At 44.2% G+C, this 20,930-nt stretch overlaps 2 protein-coding genes across 3 annotated transcripts in view; one reads left to right on the top strand and one right to left on the bottom strand.

Moving 5' to 3' along the window:
* LOC136056290 (guanylate cyclase soluble subunit beta-2-like) overlaps nt 1-19,539 on the bottom strand; it is a 35,564-nt gene extending 16,025 nt beyond the window's left edge. The window contains 3 exon segments of the mRNA XM_065748406.1: nt 91-253; nt 255-454; nt 19,375-19,539. Coding sequence (XP_065604478.1) covers nt 91-253; nt 255-454; nt 19,375-19,539 — 528 coding nt within the window.
* A 127-nt stretch (nt 19,540-19,666) lies between these two features.
* The window catches only part of CUL3 (cullin 3), a 46,483-nt gene continuing 45,219 nt past the window's right edge, over nt 19,667-20,930 (top strand). The window contains exon 1 of one of the 2 annotated variants that reach the window (XM_065748341.1): nt 19,667-20,120. In XM_065748341.1, the coding sequence (XP_065604413.1) occupies nt 20,055-20,120 (66 nt within the window). In that variant the 5' untranslated portion in view covers nt 19,667-20,054. Of the gene's footprint in view, nt 20,121-20,443; nt 20,628-20,930 lie in introns of those variants that run through there. The other variant, XM_065748342.1, reaches the window with a different exon arrangement.

Here is a 20,930-nt window from a genome sequence, read left to right as displayed (position 1 = left end):
CAGCAGAGCCGGTGCAGCCGCTCCTGCTGCCCGCCGAGAGGCGGCCGGCCGCCCGGACCCCCTCCCCGCTCCCCGCCCGGGCCCGCTCACCATCGTGCCGCCGCCCTCCCGCCGTCGGGGACCGCGGCCCCGCCGCCCGCCGAGGCGGTCCCCCCGCCGCCCAGCGCCGCCGCCGGGGGCCGCCTCCCCTCCCGGCGCCGCCGGCCCCCGAGGCGGCCCGGGGGCGGTGGCGCGGCGAGGCCCTGCCCCGCTGCCGGGAGCTCTGGGGGAAGGTGCCGCGCAGCGGGGTGTCCCTATGCGAGGCTGCAGGCGGGGGGAGCACCCTGCTGTGGCACGGAGCGTTTTGCTCCCTCGCTCTGCCCCACGGGTGATGCGTCCCGCAGAGGATGACCCCGCAATGAGCTCTGGTGATGCTTTTTTGACGAGGACAGTCCTCCTGATCTCTCTTTCCGGGCTCTCACGGGGCCTCTCTGGTCGATAAAGCAGAGGTTTTCTCAGTGTCAGTCTCCAGCCACACTGCCCAGATTTGGGCTTGGGAGGAGTGATAAAAGCTTGATGCACAGCTATAGTTTCACAGAGGGCTAACTAAGCTTTCACATGATCCTAATGGGTACACAAAACCCTCTATTTCCCAAGCGATACCAAATATTTATGTAAACGTGTGCCTGTGAGAGCTGATGCTCTTTAGCGTGGCCGATGGGATGCCGGCTGTGCTGGGGCACGCCTGTAGTGCACTGCATCACAGCCCAGTGCTGGGTGCTGCAGGCAGGGCCTGCCCAGTCCTCCTGCAGCCCCCTTCTGTTTCTCCTATGGCCCAGTATCTCCTGCCCTTACACACTCACAAAAGGGAAAAGGAGATTATTATTATTATTATTTTTTTTTTTTTGCAAGAGTTACATCTATCTGCTGGAAGGGATCTGTAAGGGAAAATGTCCAGGACTAGAAATTTGTGCAAGTTCATATTGATCCTGGATGCATTACACATCTGACCCACAGTCCCAGAGGGTCAGAAACCCTGTATGAACTGTGTATTTCTGCTTACTGCTTTCAGTATGCATTTAAAAAGTACTAATTTTTGGTTTATAGTACTTGATTCAATGTAGAGATTTGCAAATGAACTACGTAAGTGCTTTAGTATCTTTAATTTTTCTTATGGTATCCGTGACACTTAAATAAGCAATCCAATTATTTTTTGTAACGAAGTTAAGCAACTATCAAAAAGATTTAGATACAATTCAGGAAACCTATCCAAAGTTCAATTTAAAGCCTGTATAACTTTGTATTGCACAAGATAATTCAGACTGGAATGAGTTAACAATTGTTGCTTTATCCCTTCCTTTGATTAGCAAATTAATTCTGGTTGTGGTTTTTTTGTTTGTTTGTTTGTTTGATTGATTGATTTCATTTGTTTGGTTGGTTTTGGTTTTGGTTTTTTTTTTCAGGTTCAGTTGGCATTATTGGAGAAAACTGGACAAAGATTGCTCAAGTCATACTGCTTGCAAGCAGGTCATTGGTGGCCCTTTGCAGTCCTAAGCCATGATGTGTCCTCAGTCACCTTTCCCATCCCTAGCTGGACAACGGAAGCCGTCCAGGTAAGAGAACATAAAGAAAGATAGAGGATTTATAATACTCTTCTGCTGTGATTTTTTATTATTATTATTTGTTATTCTTTTGGTGGGGATCTTTTGATAATCAGTACTACAATTCATAAAATATTTGAGAGACAGAACATCCTACATGTTTCTGAATCTCAGCCCACTCTGTGTCAAAGGAAGACAACAGTACTCCCTTTCTCAATCTGTGAATATAATAGCTCCTGGTGTGGCGTACTCAAGTCTCTCAGTACATACTGGTTACACATGCTGACCGCTGTAGTGGTCTAGCCTGGAGCAAAATGCCACCTGCTTTGACAAGTAAAAGATATGCAAAGGAGAGGTTGGAGTAAGATGCTTTGGTTTCAGAGGGTTTCTTGCTTCCTGAAATTACCAGAGTGGATGGAGATGAGTTCTGACAGAAGTGGACACTCTTATTTTCCTGTCTCTATCCCCTGAGTCTGAGCCTTGTTGTGAGGGCGTGAGACACCTTGAGCTGAAGTATGTTTGGGAAGTCACAAGTGCACAGCTTCTGCTTCCCATAGGCAGCAAAGTGCCTGATGGGCTGAGGGCTGGGTTAAGTACATATCAAGTGTATCTGTCCTGTATAAATTGTGAAATGTGATGTGTCTGGAAGTCAAACAACAGACTGAGTACTGTTCTGCAATCCCTGTAAAGCTCTGCAGTCTTCCTCACAGTCTGGGAGTGCTTGTATCTTATGTTTCTTCTGCCCCTGTGTCAAAAGGTCTTTTAATTCGGAAACGGGCTGCTGTGGCCTTGCCAAAAAGATATTCATTCATACCTGACAAAAACAATGATATCGAGAGGCAATTTTCCCTGGCCTTTCATTGTACTTCTACCCAGCTAGTAATAAACTGCATCCTTGGGCACAGATAGTTCAGCAAAGTAAATAGGCTGACTGCAAGAACTGTATATGCTTTTTTCTTCAATTAGATGAGAAGTGAAAGTAGGCAAGATGGCTATTTATAAATTCTGGTTACAGACTTAGAGAATGCAGTCTCTGACTTTCTTAGTCTGTGTATGCAAGGACATCCTCCTTTTTACTACTTTTTCTTTCTGTCCTGCAATTATTAGCTACAATGAAGAGCCATATGTGAGTTGCCATGTGTGCATACGGACTGTAACCGTCTGAGATCACATTCTAAACATTTCAGTCTGAGCTTAAAATACCCACACAATAACAGAATGCTTTCTCCAAGTGGTTGCCAGCAATCTCTCTCACTAAAGACCCCCAGTACACTGTTCTTTTTAGTATACTTTAAAGTTAGCTTCGCATTCGTTGTTGAGATATCATGTGTTTGCATGAGTCTAGACAGCCTGCAGTGACTTATTAGTGACTCGAAGTAAAAAGGAGCCTGTCCTTTGACCAAAAGAGACCAAAAGAGAAGTTATATAAATATGCTATGCTAGGCTTCCAGTACTTCACACTACCAAACCGTGAAGACAGCAGATGTAGAATCTCGATGATGAATAAAAATAAACATAGATTTTGCATTGTTTGGATGGCTCCACTTTGGATAGATGTTTTGAAGAACCTTAACAGTTATCTTTGAATTCTTAGTAAAAAGCTGAGGCAAAGTTTAAATGTCATCAGTGTAGGCTAACTTCACTTCAGTGAAACTGTACTAGAGCAGGCCTTACCCCAAAGAAGGCTTTCAAAAACCCACCTCCTCTGGTTAACTGTTAAGCTGAGCTGCAGATGTAAGACTGTGTCAATAGTATTTAAACCAGCTTTGTAAAACCGTCAAGAAGAGTTACCGGCTCAGATCCAAAACCTATTCACAATGCCCCTTACCACACTGAAGGGGAGGGAATTTAAGAAATGAATGATTTGTTCACAGAGCTGGATAGCTTTTGGCATCACTCCCTTTCCCTCGTCTTTCCATATATGCTGCCCATGTAGTTAATCTCTTCCTGTGTTTGAATTGCTCTGCATTCCCCTGGCATTTCTCTTCCTGGGCATTATTAATTTCTGAGCCTGGGGAAATCAGGACTGCATCAATGGAAATATGTGTAATACAAAGGAGAAACGAACCCTGTGTTTACATCTACTTCATAGAACTTTAAAGTCGTTGTGTGTGTGTCCTCTGGGTATTTTCTTTAGCTTGTCTCTTGTATCACTGCTTACCTTTGATAGTAGGTATCCAATATATTTGTTTTCCAAACAGAAAATAGCTCATTACTGATATTTTGGCTTCTGATTGCTGGTAAATGAAATTTGTTCCAGCTTTAACATCACTGCAACAAGCTACAAAGAATCATTTGTCATGACTACATGGGCCAGGCTCATTTCTGCTGCAGCTCACAGACAGCATGATTATCCAGGAGACTAGAAGAATGCAGTAAAGAATAATGCAAAAATGGGTAAAAGCCAAGGCTCATCAATCTTTGGTGCTGTAGTATTACATCTGTATTGTACTCAAAGCCATGGAGTTTGAACATATTAGCATATGAAGCTGTTTGATTGCTTTCTGGGGTCTTGTCCTTTTCAAAAAGCAACTACAGATTTTAAGGTGCTTGGATCAAATGAAATAGTTTTATACTAGCTGGCAAAGGCTGTGCTGTTAAGCAAGGTTGTATTTGCAGAGCCTTTAGTATATTTCTCTTCCATCAGCTGTCCTTCCCTGTGCTTTAAAAAGAGGAGTACTGTTCATGTCACCTATAATCAGCCATGTAAAAAAAGTCTCCAAGGACACAGCTCAAGAACTTGAAGTAATTCTGCAACATATCCCCAGTAATGTTAAAGTGACAATAACAGACAAAATCAGATGTGCAGCCCGTGAGACCTGGCCCAGCCCATCCTGCAGCCATCCCCTGCCCCACACCATCATGGCAGCAGCTCTTCCCCGCTGAGAGCCCTGGCCAGGCCCAAGTGTGCATCAGCAAGAACCAAACACTGGTGCGCAATTGGCACTGTCTGGTCTGAAACCAGAACACAGGGAGGGTGCAGTGCTGTGCTAACTCAAGTTATGGCAAATAATTTTATACAGTTTGTTACAGTGCCTAAATGTAGTTCTGTGAACACCCCCTGGGCTGAGGAGGGCCCAGGGCACATGACATCCTAGGGAAGCCAGAGTGAAGTGCCTTTGGTTAGCTTTGAGAAGGCTCAGGGAGGATCTGACCATTGACTGCAGCTGTCTGCTGGGGGCGTGGAAGATGAAACCTGACTTTTTCTGATAGATACTCAGTGGTGGAAGGATGAGAGGTGTTAGGCTCATGCTGAGGAATGGACAACTCAGACCAAAGGAAAAGACTGCCACCATGAGAGTGCTCAAACTCGTTACTTGACTTAAATATTGTAAGAAATTACTAACTTACCTTTGGAAGTGATAATTCACCTAACCTCCACTGTGTTGTATTAGATACGTGCAGGTTTTGTCCATAAGAGGTGACTCAGGTTTCCTGTAGCATTGGTCTTAGATAAACTTTTAACTGTTAAATTGCAAATCTTATTTACTAAGCTGATGGCTTTACTTTCCTCTTGCCTGAGTTCTGCCCCACTCACCATCACATCCAGCCTTGTTTCAAAAAGGAAGCCTCTTCCATCTAGTGAGCTTTCTCCTTGGCTACCTTTTCCCTCTGAGACACCTTCCACAGATACTTTCTTGGTATTTCAGATGTAACATTCAGCTTCCTTTTTCTTCTCCTCCTGGTAATATTTTGTAATAGTGTTATTATGCAACACACACCTAGATTTCTCATGTCATGATTAACAAATATGTGTGCTCAGATTTTCTGGGATAGAATTTAACCTGCAAGCTGTTCTCATGTTGAGTTTTTTTCCTGAAAAATATTTGGATCAATTCTGTGAAAAGGTGAAGTTTACTATCCCTTTTTGCCACTAGCAACACACTTCTGTAGCTTTAGGGAGGCACAGGCTTGGTTTTTGGAGAACTACAGCTCCCATGATCCCCAAGAAGAATTGGACCTGAGCTTTGATGGTGTTGCACTTTGTGAAAATGGGAAGGTACACAAAGGTTTCCCTCACCTAAGCAAGGCAGTTAACATTTGTAATTAAATGGAGAGTGGTAAATGCTCCTGGAAAATCCAGGTGGAAGTCTGTGATGATAATAGGAGAGATCCAAAAGGCAGAGAGAGGTGGCTAAGGGGCACTAAGGAAACTGTGGATTTGTTACCTAGAGAGGCTATTAGCCACCAGATTTTAAATGTTCAAGCAAGGATATAGGAGATAGAAGGAAGTAAGTTTTAAAGACAAAATTTAGCTTCTAGTGAAGTGCAAATGAATGCTGTGGGAAAAGGAAGACTAAAAGAATAAGATGCTTGTCTCCTTGTGTGGTGTGTGCCAGTGGATCCTATAAAGCATATACTGAGATGAAGACTTCATCCCGTAAAGGGAGAGGGAGGTGATAGGTGCTGGTTGGTTGTTACAGCACTTTTATTTCTTAAAATAAAGGGCTTACCTGAAGAATTTGTGACCCGCCTGTCTGCGGTAGGGTGAGTTGGTAGGATAAGAAACTCAGATATAGATTAGCTGATAGCAAGTAGAGGCACTGTAACTTAGCCTTGAGTTTTGTGTGTCTCCACCTACAACTGTAATCTCCTTTTTGATATCTCCCATTTGAAACTGTAGGTGTTGGTGATGATCTAACTAGCACCTGACTCTCCAACCATCTGTCTGGGGAGGACTGGGTAGGGACGAGTGAGCTGTGCTCTGTGACGAGGGTGTGGCTGTTGCACTGGTGGATCCCGATGGAGGATCACTTACAATTTCCATAATTTTCCTCTCACCCCTATAATATCCCCTGCATCCGGTGATAAATGAATGTGAAAGGCACATTCTGTCAAGATGATGTGCAGTGTAGAAGGGTAAAATCTATATCACCAAACAGTCAAGGGGACAGATCTTTCTGATGCAATTTCTGAAGTTGAGCTGCCTATCTTTATGTATCTCTGCACAATGAGTTTAGATCATAAAGAAAGTATGTCCTCTATTATGGGCCCAAATCAGAATAAATACAGCCAGAATAAATACACTTGTTTGAAAAGATTCACCACAAATTTCCAATTGTTGGCCCAACTTCTGTTGTGACTGATTACACCAATCCTCAGAAACAGAAGGTATTTTTCCAATAGTAAGAGGAGAGAAAAAAAAGAGTGATCTTAGTAGTCCAGACTACCTCCTGAAAGTGCACTGTACCATTTTGATCTGTGTAGGATGCACTGTGTCTATCCAAAAGTTCTTACAGGGTAATTCAGGGACAAACGCAATCTTTGTTCTGAGTTTGGATTTGTGCTTGGTTTTAGACTGATACACAACTGAAACTTTCAGATTTTTGATACTAATGTGGAGATATATATATTTCAGATTTTCAGCAATTCCCCTGAAGACTGATTTTTCCTTTGATAATTACTTCTGCCAAATGTAATGTTTTGAAACCTGACTTGGACTGTATTGATTTCAGCAAAAATAATGCCATACAGTTGCTCTTTGAATGAGGCTAGGGAATAAAAGTCTCTCTTATATTTTAAGTTGAATGATTTCATTTTAAGGCTGTATTGTTTAGAGTAAGAATTTGTATTTGCACCCCTCTGTAGTGCACTTGAACTAGTCCTGCCCCATCTGGATGAAGCAGTTTAGCTGAAGCAACAATGATCTTGACAAAGACTGTGAAAGCTGTCCAAGAAGCAAGATAAATAGCTGGTGCTTAGCTCCAGGATCAGAACCAACCAGTCAGTGAGTGTTCCCCGTGCTTCTTTGCAGATCTGTCATCTGCTTACAAATCTGCATTGTCCTCATGATGGATGGAGTAGAAATCTGCCCAAATGAGGGAAGGTCATTGGCCTTGAAAAAAATCTCTTACAAGTGCAGTTGCTCCCCTTGCTGTATAGTGTGCTGTCCTGCTTTGCTTTGCATCCCGACCAGAACTGGTACACTTAGTGCTGAAAGCAAGAGAAATCCAAGTCGTGGGCTTTCCTGGATGGGAGACAAAAGCTACTCTGAGATATGGCTGTGGAATTAGTGAAGTGGGATGAGGCAGCTATGCATATGTAAAACAGGAACTGTACTGTAATACAAATTACAATTCAGAGGAGCAATCCTATCTTTAGCTGCGTGGAATAACATGGAAATGACAGCACATGCACTGTAATTTGTTTATGTGGACAGAAAGCACACCGTAATTTGTGTGCACCTAGTTGTTTCAAAGCGCACAGGATTGTACATCTCTGAGTAATTTCTCCTCTTTGCTGCATGCACAGCAGTGGCTGAAGCCCCTCAGTAGCTCTGCATGCTCCTTTGTTGCTGCCTGGCGAGTTTCCCCCTTTCTTTTCTCCCTTCTTTTCCCTACTCTGGTAGAATAGCATTCTGGGAAAGGGGATGCCTGCTATTTGTAAAGCACTGCAATGCAAACAAACCAGCTCCAAATGAACCTTGACTGGGAAAATCCGTGTCACACACTGTGTATTTTATGCAAGCAGATAGAAATCATGGCCAGGCAGGTGGGGAGCCCTAAGTTCCAGACATCTCAGTGACTTACCAACAGAAACATCTGGGAGAAATAGGTTAAAACTAGACTGTTAATTAGTTTTAAAATGTTAATTTATTTCTGCTTGATGGGCCTGTGCTCTGTTTGAAGTAATCATCAGTTACTAGACTGAGCTGTACCATGTCTTCAAAGCCTTGTAAAAGTGATACATGTGTGCAGGTAAATGGTGTTGTCCACATTTTCCTAAGGGAAAATAGAAAAGCAGAGCAATGTGCAATGATGCTGTAGGGAAGATGATTCAGCATACAGCTCGGGAGCTCTTGGTCAACAGATATGTACTCTGGAACTTGTTTTGTTAGCTGAAATAAACTAGTACAGATGTAAAACTGGAGAGATGCAAGTTCATTACTGAGAAACAGAATCATTAACAGCTAATTGAGAGGAGGCTAGCTCCAACTTGTCCACCTGCTCTCTCCCAACAGTTTGTCTGATGGTGTAATACATTAAAAACAATAGTAATCCTGCTGTCCAGTGACATGTATAGGCTAGTTATTATAATCTTAACTACAGCTGAAAGTAGAAACTCAGGTAAAGCCAACCCCAATCTGTAGCAACAATTCTTTCAAAGGATTGGCCATTAAGGCAACACTCTCCGCATTGCATTTGTTTCCTTTGCTTGCCTGATTTCCTTTGCTGCCTCTAAGCCAACAGTTTCATTCCTCATTTTATCCCGTGGAAGTATTCAGTTGCCAAAATCCATAATGGAATTTCAGGCATGGAACTTGCTGGGGCTTCAGAGTGCAATTAGCAGCATGTCTTATCTCCCTCACATTCAGGTATGGGCATTGAACGTACCATTGCCTGTGTCCAAACCTAAAATGAAGGAGTTATTAATCAGGTTTGAGGCCACTTTTCTAATACAGACTAACATTATCAGTTATATGGGTTGGTTGCTTCTCTTTGAGGGTTAGAAGAGGGAATTGCAGTGGAGTATTCTGATGGCAGCCCAATGTTTGCTCCCAAGCAGCAGGTTGCTGCTGCAGAGCAGGGTGCTCAGCTCTGTGCTGCTCTGACAAACACTGTGTATTAGGTAACTCCGAACAAGCTGTCCTGCATTCAGGGTTATTCATATTGCCATGACATTTTCTAGAGTACTGTAAGCGTTTCCTTGCACAACACTTTAACAAAGGGAAAATGAGGTAGAATTTCTAGAACATCCAGCACATGAAAACTTTGTGGTCAAATTAACCCTGAAGAATCCTTCAAATCCATACTTGTCACCAAATTATAATTAAGATGTAAGATTACCCAAAAGAGCTTTTGATCCATAGTGCTAGCATTGTTGAGCATGAGGAAAATAATAGATTTTATTGGGTAATTTGTGTGTTTGGATGCACAGTCCTTCAAGCCAAGTCATTCCTATGGCCCCAAGAAATCCCTGAACAAAAAATTCTGCCATCAGCACAAGTCATCATTAAAACACAGAGCAAAATCCTCCTCATTTCACCTACTACATAATAACAAGGAGAAAACTGTGTAGAAAATTCTGCTTTAATGCTTAAATTCCTGTCAACTTAATCCAGGCACCACTTTTCCTTACTGCTGCAGTAAGGAGACTTCAGCTCTGAAGCTCTACCTCCAGCCTGGCCCCACGCAAGCAGGCCTGAAAAGCACAGTAAGTTTTAATTAAATGTTTAAGTTTCAAGTTTAAAAGGCTTCCACAAATATATGTTGGTAATATATATGTTATTATGACTGATGAGGTGTATCTTAAAATATGTATTGTTGTTAAGCAAACTAAGGCTGCTGAGAATAAATATATATGCATGCATGTATGTATATAAATATGTGCATATAAATATGTTGTTTTTTTTTTTTTTTTAAGAAAGACGTCTGGTACAAGTGACAACTATAGAGCACCCTGCCTTGCTTGGTCTTCTGTTCAGCACCGTGACGGTTTCAAAGACCTTGATGTCTGACACAGCTGCACACAGGAGGAAGTCACAGAAGTAGGTGCAAAGAGTTTTGACCAGAAGGGAAACTCCAAAATATATTTTCGCAGGCTAATGCTAATACACGCACAAAGAGCTTGGTATAACTATATAAAGAAATGGTTAGTATGGCATAGACTTCTCTGTGAGGAAAGATGGCTAGTATTTCTTTTTGGATGGTGAATGTAGAAAAGAAAGATAAAATGTAAAAGGACATGAAGAGAGAGTTGCAGCATTTTAGGCTTTACTGAGTTATGACTAGAAAATCTTGGAAATATTGATGGTAAATAACATTTCTGTACTGTTTCTGTTAACCTTTCTAAGATAGGAGCTGGAGCTTCTGTCTGAGAAGAATCTTACAGCTGAAATATATTAAAATTGGATGAGGTATATTCTGAGCAAGCCACTATTTTGAGTTTTGCAGAATGTCTGAGGCATTTTCTGAACAAGCTGTGGGCAAGGGCTTGTAGGACGGTGTCTGTATTGGTTTTTCTTCCTGTTGCTTGCTGATCTGTCTTCTCTGTATGCAGAGCACTGTAGTAATACATGGCTTTTCAGCAGCACTTCCACCAAAGGAAGGGAGGCAAGCTCCTCTTCACTCCCACCAGAGTGAACTGACTGTGAGGTCTAGGCAGCCTCTTACCACTGGCAGAGGACAGGAGCCCATGAGCACTGTGCCAAGTGGTGGGAAATCAGAATTATCCATCATGCCCCATCGTACAGTTCTACAGCTAGTGTAGGACTGGATGCCAAAGCAAAAAACACTCAGATATGAAGATTTAGGGAGCCAGTGAATCAGCATGTCCTTCCGAACTTAGAAACAGTTTTCTAGTGTAGGCTTATGTACCACCCCATAAGGTTTAGCAGGAGACTGTTTGGAAGAATGTTGATGTTCCATAGAAAGAATTGCATCTCTTTAAGTATGTAATTTTTTCAGCTCTTTAGCCCTCTTCAGAACATCCTTGCCTTCTAGCAGGTTTTAGGAATTTGGCAGACAGTTTGAAGAGCTGGATTTTAATGTTCCTCTCTTCTTTCTGGGTGCTTTCCTACAAATACTATAACATAAGTCTGGATTATCATAACACTTCTTATAGGAATTAACATTTTTTCTTGTCTGTAAACAATATATATTACTGTTTAATAAGAACAGTATTGTATTTACTGGGACCACAGTGTACACTGAAGAGCCACAGTTCCTGCATATGGTGCACCACTTACATTACAGAAAACTTCAATAAACAAGTCATTTTTAATCATTTCTCTCTTTTTCAGAAAAGAGCTTATTTATCTGTTGTTTTTTTCCTCATGGTGAAGAAGTGTTTGAAATGAGTTATTAAAGATAATGGATGCATTCAAGAAAAGGCTTTTTTGGACTTCAGTTCACTGGAATAATTTCCTGAAGAAGTTAGGAGAGCCCTGAAATGTGAAAGCAAATCCAAGAATGAAAACAAAACAAAATAAAAAAAAGCATTCCATTCTTTTTGAGCGAAAATCAACAATAAAATCAAGCAGCCTTTTAATTAATTACAAAATTCCCTAGATGTGTTTCTTGAGAGACAACTGTGCCAGCGTGAGACTGATGGGACTTGTGCAATGATCTTTAGGCCTTTCCACTCTGATAAAAAATCTTCCCAACTGCCGGTATTCCAGCTGGCTCAGAGTTGGAGAGAGGGATGTCTTCAGAGATCTTTGGGTTGTGTTCAAAAATGCATGTAAGTATATATGTCTTTGGTACTTTTCCAGCTGCTCGCTTAAACTTGACTGTGTATTGAGCATTAGGTGTGAAAGAAATATACTTGTCTGTAAAGCTAACTACAAAAGGATTTTTGTTTGTTTAATTTAGAAGTTGGCATTGTGCCTCATACTTTTTCTTGGTGCTAATAGCAGGTAATTTCAGTCTCCGTCAGGTCATGAGAACTGCTACAAGAACTGAATGCACAAGAGGAAAGGATTTACACCTTTTCATTTGGCTGACATCAAGTAATTTGGCAGAAAAACAGTCTTTGGCACTCCTGGTTTTAAGAAATTTGCAAAGCAAGCAGGGTTTGCTGAGCTGTTGTTCAATGTCTAAGAATTACTAAACTGTGATAGGATTTCAGCAATGAACTGGCTACAATAGGAATATGGCTTCCATTATTTCTGAAACACCGTGGGATCATCTTGGAATTTTCTTCTGTTATTTTCCTAACAATCTGGTTCTGGAGACCAAGATTGCAGTTAACATTTATGCCACGTGTTTTTCATTTATGCGCACATTTGTCAAATTCCTTTTCTGCGAAGATGCCTACCTGACTTAAAAAATAGCCAAATAAGATGGGAAATCTTTGAGGTGGAGAATTCATGGATATCTTTAGTGAAGCAAAGCCAGGCTTGAGGGAGACTGGGAGAGCCCAGCTGCTGGTGCTCATGGCTCCATCTGGGTACTGCGCCATGCAGGGACCAGCCCTGAGCCTGCACATCCTGACCCCACAATGTATGCACTGTGACTCAGGGAGCATGGGCTGGATGGAGCCCTAGTGACAAAAGTCCTCCGTCACAGGCAAACGAATGGAAGATATTCCTAATATCTGTGAATAGACACAGGTGTCCTGCATATTGGAAATGTCAGAGATGCCTGTTATGATGACTTTTAAGTTAAAATTGAAGGAAATATTAAGTAATATTGATCAAAAAGTGAAATAGTATCAATTTGAAAATCCCGGTATATTACAATTATCTCATAATTTCCACCTTTTTTAATACTAAGGTCCTGAAGCCAATAGAAAGTAATGAATCGTATAATTGAATCTATATTATTGATTGCCAAAGGTCTCTGATGATAGCACGCACTCATCTGCAGTTGTTATAACTCATCTGTTAGAAGAACTGAAAAAATAGGAAAAGGAGATTAAAGGCAAGTAACTTGTAGAATTTTTTATTCCTTCACTCCCAGTTAGACATAGCAGGATCAATCTGAACTGAAAAAGAAGCTATTACATTCCAAAAATCATTCTTATTGTCTCAGATCATCTTAAATTTACTACTAGTATTCTCTATCAATATTAAAAGAGAAGCATTTTACAAACTCACATCTTCTTTACTACGGTACCGATTTTGCTGTTTGCTAAATTAAGCAGTGTAATGAATATGTGCAATACAAATTGATTTTCAGGAGTGCTGGGCCCAGCTTGTATATCTCATTTGCAGAATGTTTCTTGGCTTATGCTATATAGGCAGAATCTGCAAACTCTTTACAAGCATTTTAAATCTGAGTAGTGATTTTAATAGTGACATGAATAAAATAACCTCTAGCCAGGTAACTGGAGCCAAGTGTGCATTGATATCTGGCCACAACAGATTTCAATCCTTAGAAAGAATTTAGGTCAGAAAGAGATGCTAAGAAATGTGACTGCCATTCTTAGTACCACCTGCAAAACTTATTACTGTTGTCCAAATATTTTTTCAGCCATCAAGCTTGGATAAAAGTACATTAATAACAAACCTTAGTTAATATACACTACATTTATATTAGAAAGATTTTGCTAGACATCTAGTATGCCTATCTTGATACCAAGGTCTTGCATAGATGCAGATCTGCATTCTAGTGTATGTAGTTCTTCATCCAATATAGTCTTGTTTCTTCTGTCCTTTGTCTTCTAATTACCTCTGAGTGGATCTGTTACCAGATATTATCATCCTACATCCTCTCACCAAGACAATATTTATTTAGGTATTTCCTGAAGGTAAAACAAATACTTCATTGACATCAAAAGCTTATGCTTAATAGTGTCCATGGCATGGCTGTTTAGAGAGATGGGCTCTGCACACACTGGCCTGATTCAGCAAACCCATGGGACTCACTGCCTGGGAGTGCTACGCAGGTTCAGGATATCTAATACGTATTTTTTGGGGTTCATTTGCTTTAAGGCTCTTTTCTAACCAAAAATCTGAGAACCACAATCCTAGTCCTCAAAACACACCTTCCTTCCTGCCACACTTTCTCTGTAACCTACCTTATTTACATCATTTATGAACTTGTTTTGCAGGAGACTGTCTATAGGTTTTTTTTGGTGTTTGCCTGGTGTTGGCTATGAGGATTGTCAGCTGGCCCTCAGATAATATTGCAGTAAAGATACTATCAGTAATTGTCTTCTTTGAAGAAGAATAGTGTCTAAATTTATTGTCACAATATAAAATCAATTAAAAAGGTAATTTTTGCATTGAACTCAACCCTGAAGTTGAGTTGAAAGCTGTGTAAAGGATGAAGGACAGTTGTGATTTTCAGGGATGTTTCCCATTTATGATCCACAACTGAAAAACCAGACAGTTGTACTGAGCAGCAGACTTGAGGACTTGGAGACCACATGCTGCTATTCAGGTTGCAAGCCCCTCTGACTGTTGAAAGCCTTGCTCCCTCACCCTCTGGTTTTGCATTTTCACCACAGCTGAGCTGCCACCTGCACAGCTCTGCCAAAAAGTTGTGTGTGTCCAGGGAATAAGTGCACACTACTCTGCTTCAGGCAAGGTCAGCTGGGTTAGTTCAAACAGCTGACAGATGTGGGGTTGTGCCGAGCAGCATGCTTTGTCCATGGCAGATTTGAGAAAGAGTGGCATAATTCCAGCCTGCAGAGCTGCGGGAAGAGGCCCAGTTTCCAGGAGTGACAATTCCAGTCCCAGGATCCTTAGCCTGCAGAGCCAGGTCTGGAAGAGGATGTTTACTGGCAGCCCTGAAAATAATGACTGTTTTCTCAGGCTATAGTCATGTGGCCATTGTAGAGATGGCCTTGTGCAGTTCAAAGACGTCCGTTCTCATCCATAAAATGGAAATTACCCTCTTCCTGGTATAGCTCAGATGTCCAAACAAATCACCTGGGCACTCAGGAGTGCCTCACGTGTTTCAAAGGCAGCAGGGTCAGTGAGTACCACCTCTGTCCAATAGGGCTGGCTGGACAGCTGCTGCAATGACTAACATCTGGATGCCTGTCATTTCTTACATAGGTCCAGCTGCTTCTCCAGTACATAGCTGAGCCTAGAGTAAAGATCATTCACCTTGCTACCTGAGGCTTTGTGTGGCAGTGTGCAGGGTCTGGAAAGTATGCAAACTGCATCTGAGTAGAGATTTGTGCTGTGAAAAAAATAAGTTTAAAACAATGCACATATTTAAGAGGAGAAAATTTCCATGTGGGAAACCTAGAATTTGCACCTGAGTGTGAAGTAGCCACAAACTTACAGGCATTTTAAGTATGAAGGCTGACCAAGTCCGTCATTTAACTACCAGGAAGCATTCAGTGTAGCTGAGGCACCAAAGTTGGTACCAGCCACAAGCATGGTAGTCTCTAGCAAGCACTGCCAAAACTTGCAACCAGGCTTCTCCCTCAGCTATCAAAGTAACTTCCTTCACTCCCAAGGAAGCTGAGCTGGCACTGAATTCCCATGAGCAAGTGCCCTGCCAGCACTGTGTGCCACCAAGCAGTTTCACGGCCTACCTGCTGCCTATTCAGGGCCTACCTGTCTTTTCCTGAGCAATTTCAAAGGCAGCATTCACAGAAGCCGCTTTCCCTGCAAGTACTTCATGCACCAGGATGAGGCCACCCCTAACCTTGGTGTGTTGGTGCATGGTGGTTGTACTGCATGACCTCTTACTTCCACCTGGGGTGGAGCACAATGTTTATTTGGCATGTTAACAAACACTTTTTCTTTGAAACTTTGCTTCCGGTGGCTTGAAACATGTGTCTTTTTCAGGCCATGGTAGGAAAATTTCTGTGCCTGAACCATTTGTTTTACCACCACTGCAGCTTTCACTTCTGGTTGCAATGGCTGCGGCATTAATTTTCTTTTTGTGTAATGTGAGCACAGAAGTCTTGTTCTGACCAGAAATCACACTGCCTGTACAAACTCTTCATTTGACAGTGAGACTCAAAGCTAGAAAATGGAGGTAGCATGGGAGTCTGCCACTTCTAAGTGTGATGGTAGCAGAGCAGTAAGGGTGCCAGGCATTTGCACAGCTGCACTGCACTGCTGCAGGCTTTGTTTAACAGGGACCAAGGCTGGGTACAAGAGAACAGCACAATAATCGCAACAATTGCTGCTGTAGGAGAAGCTGTAGTGCTGGGAATTACAGGCCATCAGTCTGCCAGGGTATTTTGCAGTCATCTTGTTTAAGATGACAGTCACAGGCATACAATACAGACGTAAGTTTGCACTTGAACGGAGACTTGAATTAGTCTGTTAAGGACTTTATTATTATTCCATATATTATTCCAGCAACCTTGAAGTGGGTCAGGTACTGCAAGGGAAGCCAGCACTGGTTGGACAGCATTATTTTTTTTTTTTATTATGTGCATTGTCTGGTTAGACCTGTTTCTGAAATGTGCCACTACATGACGCACTCATTGCAGCAGCCTCAGCACATCTCCTGACAGGCCCTGCATGCAGAGTGCAGGCAGCCTGTGTGCACCAACCAGAGCCAGCAGGGCTTGGGCAAGGAGTGGGACTGAGGGATGGGCACATCAGCAGGGGTTCTGCCTGCTGAGTCAGGTTGCTGATGGATAGAGCAGAGCTGGGGCAGTGCCACAGAGTCTCATTTCCTTCCTGCCTGAAAGTATGTTTGGAAGTATTTTAGACTGTTTTGATTTTGGAACTGTGGAGCTGTTTAGGCTGCCGTATTTTAATGTTTACTCTATTTGTGGTATCATTCAAATGCAACAGAAATTTTGTTTAAACATGGCCTAGCATTGTTTAAAACTAAGCAAACAAACGTGAACAAGCAAAAAAAAAAAAACTTTTGCTGGCTGTTTTCCTTTTGCACACCTCAGTCTGCACGCCACAGGTGGAAGCACCAGCTGGCCATGGGTTGGGGATCAGACCAGCACTGGTCCTGTGCACACAAAGTCCATCAGTGAGATGTTACTGTGATATGCAGGGCAGGAACAGAGACAGGGCACTAAAAGCATACATTTTTCTGGTTGTCCCGAGCTTTGTTATTCTGTCAGAGATTTTGAATAAGATACTGCATTTGGCAGAACTACTTCTGCTAGAATCCTTCATACACTCAATTCATAACTGTGCTTCACTCTTCAGATGCCTGCTTTGCTGGTGCCTGCCTCTGTGGTGTTAAAAAATATATATTTTTTTCCTTAGGTTGTAGAAGTTATGATAACATGGAAGATAAGGAAAGTGAAGAGACCATTTTATAGTTAACAGCATTCCCTCAGATGTATATACAATATCAAGAATACAAGAAGTGAGACCATTCCCGTCCACATGAAGCATTACTTTGCTGCAGGACTAACAGAAGATACAGACGATCTGCAGGCAAGATAGCTGACATGATCTGTTTAAGCAATAGGGCAGCTACCTCTTCCTATGCTAATCTGTCCTCCACCCATCTGTCTTGTTTCTGGCTTTGACCTACCTAGAATTAACATTATAAGCACTTAATGAACCTCTAAATTAGTTCTTTGTGTCAGCTGAAAGCCTTAACTTTTAGCAAAACTTCATGTTGTATATTATGTATAGAAATAGAAACTTTGCACTAAAAAAGTTATTTCCACATTGTGTAGTCACAGAACAGATCTCAGATACAAAGGAAGGAGCTGTGGGTGAATTTCTATACAGCAGATATCCCCATTGGATCATAAATCCACACAAAAACGAGTCTCAGTCTGCAATTTCTGCTTTTAATAATGAAGTTAGTATTAACAACACTTGTGCTAGGGTGCTTCATCTGTAAGCTCACAGTGCACAATAAAACTACTTGACAAGAGAATTAAAGTATGAGAGTATTTTTATTTTTATTCAGCATACTGAGCCTAAACCAACATCAACTGAGGACAAGTCAGCACTTTTCAAACTTTTAGATAAAAATACTCATGAATAGCAACTCAGATGAAGAGAAAGGAAGGAGCTAGTGTTCCTGCTGCCATAAGCAGAAGACCACTATGAGAGGAAGCATAAAAGCAGTAATAGAAGAAGTTAATCCAGAGCAATCTGCTGCAGTGGATACAGGAAAAGCAAATAGAGATTGTTTTCAGCAGTTCTTTTTTTTATTATTTACTTTTGTTGGAAGAAGACATATCAGTTCCTCAAAAACAGTTCTTAGGAAAAACTTTGGTTTTTGAAAATAGCACTGAATTTGTTGCAAAGTGCTCTTGTAACACCTTCAAACTGAAAACTGCATTTCAGTACAAACTTACTCATCACTTGAGCTTCACAAGCTCTTTTTACAAAAGTCAGAACCAAAACTTTTCAAATTACTTGGCCCTGTCTGTGTTAGAAAGGGGGAAAAATACAGACAACGTCTGAAAATGTCCTAATTTCAAAAAGGAAATACTTAGGAGCAAAACAAATATTGAAACGATGTGGAAACAATGCAAAAGCCACGTCCTTTGTATTAGCAAACAGCAATCTTCCCCTTCTCATCTCATCTGTTTGATCTGCATTGACTACAGTGTAATTTTGAAAAGGACTCATTGGTATTGCACAGTGCTGCTGCAATCATTGTTTATTGTGTTGCTGTTATATAACATCTTCTCTAGGCGTATACTTAATTCTGATCAGGAGATTAAAACATACTAACATGTTTATAATCCCAATGGGAAGCGGTAGCAACAAACGCAGAGACAAAAGGAACGAAGTTGCTCTTTCAGAAAGCAAACTAGCTCAGAGAAGCTCTCGGGCGTCCCAAGGGCACATGCTGCAGAGGCTCCTGGAGGGGAGCCGTGATGGCAGAGGTAAGCAGAGCTGCAGGAAGAACGCATACCAGGATTCCCTACTACCCAGTCCAGGGCCTGAAGCACCTAGAAGAGATTCTCTTTCCCGGCTGCGTGGTGTGCATCCTCAGGGATGTCGAGCCAGGAATCTCTAGACCCAGCTTTCAGTCTCCATCCCCTAGCTACAACCAGGCTCTGGTGCCTGGGCCCTGTTTTCCTGCAGACCTGTCTGACTTCTGGGGAGCCGTATTGCTGCTAGCTTACAGGCCCCGGCGCTTCCAAAACACCCTTCCTTCCTGCAGCACCTGTCCTTTCCCAAGCAGCCTATATTTAGCTCCGTGCTCGTGTAAGCATTGCCTCAGGTGGCACTCTCATTTCTCAGGCACGCATCGTGACGGCAAAACAAAACATAAATAAAAATGGCTTGCATCACACCACTCTGCGACTCCGCGGAGGGCTACGCCCATGGGTGACATGAGTCAGAGGGACAGAATTCGAGACATCAAAGGGCTGGAGAGAGGCAGAGCACCGGCTGCCGCTCCTCTGCGGGAGCGGGGGTTGGCACGGGCCAGGGGACGCCTCCCCGCGATCAGCCTCTCGAGCCGAGCCCGGGCGCCACGAACCTCCCCCGTACGAGCTCCGAGAGTGGTGCCGGGCCCTGCTGGGGCATCCCGAGGGAACCCTCCGGCGCGGCCGCGACGCCGTACCTGATCCGCGCTGGCTGTGCCGGCACCGGGCACGGCCGGGCTCTCACGAACGGCCCCGCCCGCCGCCGCAGCTCCCCGCCAATCGGCGCCATGCGCCTTCCCCGCCCACCGCGCGCCGCGGCCGTGACAGCTCGCAGGATGGTCTCGCGAGATTGATGGAAGTTTCGCGAGAGCGGCGAGGAGCGCCCCGCCTCGCGGCCCTCCCGCCACCCCCGCCCGCCGCCGCGGCCGGATCCGTCCCTCGTCGCTGCGCCCTGGGCGGTGGGACGGGACGGGGAGGGGAGGAAGCGAGAGGAAGGGGAAGGGAAGAGGAGGAAGGAGGGGGGCGCTCGGCCCTGCGCACTGAGCGATGTTTGTCCGCCATCGCGGCGGAGGAGGCGGGTGAAGGAAGCGCCGCCGCCGGAGCGAGGGCCTCGCGCCGCCGCCTCGCCTTCCGCCGCTCCCACCTTCCCCTCCCTCAGCCCGGCCGGCCCTCCGCGCAGCCCCGGGGGCCGCAGTCCGCAGCGAACATCGCCGGCGGCCTCCCCCGCCCGGCCCCGGCCCCGCCGCCCCCCGTGCGTCCTCCGCGCCCCTCCTCGGGGGGGCGCCGCCGCCGCCGGCCCCGAAGATGTCGAACCTGAACAAGGGGACGGGCAGCCGGAAGGACACCAAGATGCGGATCCGAGCCTTCCCCGTGAGTAACGGCCCCGCCGGGCCTAGGCCGCTCGCGCCAGGCCCCGGCCTCCGCAGGCCTCGCGGCCTCACGCCCTGTCAGCCGGAGTGGGCCGAGCCGGGCCGGGCCGACCGCGGGCCTGCGGGGGGCGGGCGGCTGTCGGCGGCGCGCCGGGAACCGAGAGCGACGCTGCCCGCCCGCCGCCGCCGGGTGCTGGGGAACGGGGGCGCGCGCCGCGTGCCCTGACGCACCGCCGTGCGGGGAATCCACGCGAGGCAGCGGCGAGGGGGGCGGCCGTCGGCTCTTTGTTTTCAAGGTAAAGGCCTCGGGGAAGGAGTGGAAGGTTACACGGCTTCGTCCACGACGCTTGTTAGCTCCGGAAGGGGGGTGGTATTCACTTATGTCTTCCGGAGAGTTTCCTCGTCGGGAATTTATTTGACTCTCTGCACCGTGAGAGAGGCTCTAAGTCGTATGGTTATGAGACTTAAGTGGCGGAGTGCCAGTTGTCCCTGTAAACATCAGGCGCAGGTAACTTCCACGCGTGTTCTGTAGAGCCGTGGGCATGCCATCCCTTGGATTGCAGAGGGGAACGAGCCCGATTATTAACTTATTCCATCATAAAGCTTGCAGTGTTTTGACAGTTGGTTCGATTAAAGCTTAGAAAAGAATAGCAACTACAGGACTGTTAATGGCGGTGGGGAATGAGAGACAGAGGAAAGCTTCGGTCAGCCTGAGGTTTGCCAGGAAGTGTGTGTGTGTATGTGTTCACTGATGTGTGTGTTAAAGAGAGGATCCTTAGTTGAGTCACTGGCACGTATGGTTTAGCGTAAC

Source organism: Cyrtonyx montezumae, unplaced genomic scaffold (assembly GCF_038088225.1).
Source record: "Cyrtonyx montezumae isolate F1298 unplaced genomic scaffold, pur_monq_1.0 scaffold_5, whole genome shotgun sequence".
Taxonomy (NCBI): Eukaryota; Metazoa; Chordata; class Aves; order Galliformes; family Odontophoridae; genus Cyrtonyx; species Cyrtonyx montezumae.
The sequence above is the reverse complement of the archived record's forward strand: the minus strand, read 5'-3'. Positions and strand labels throughout refer to the sequence as shown.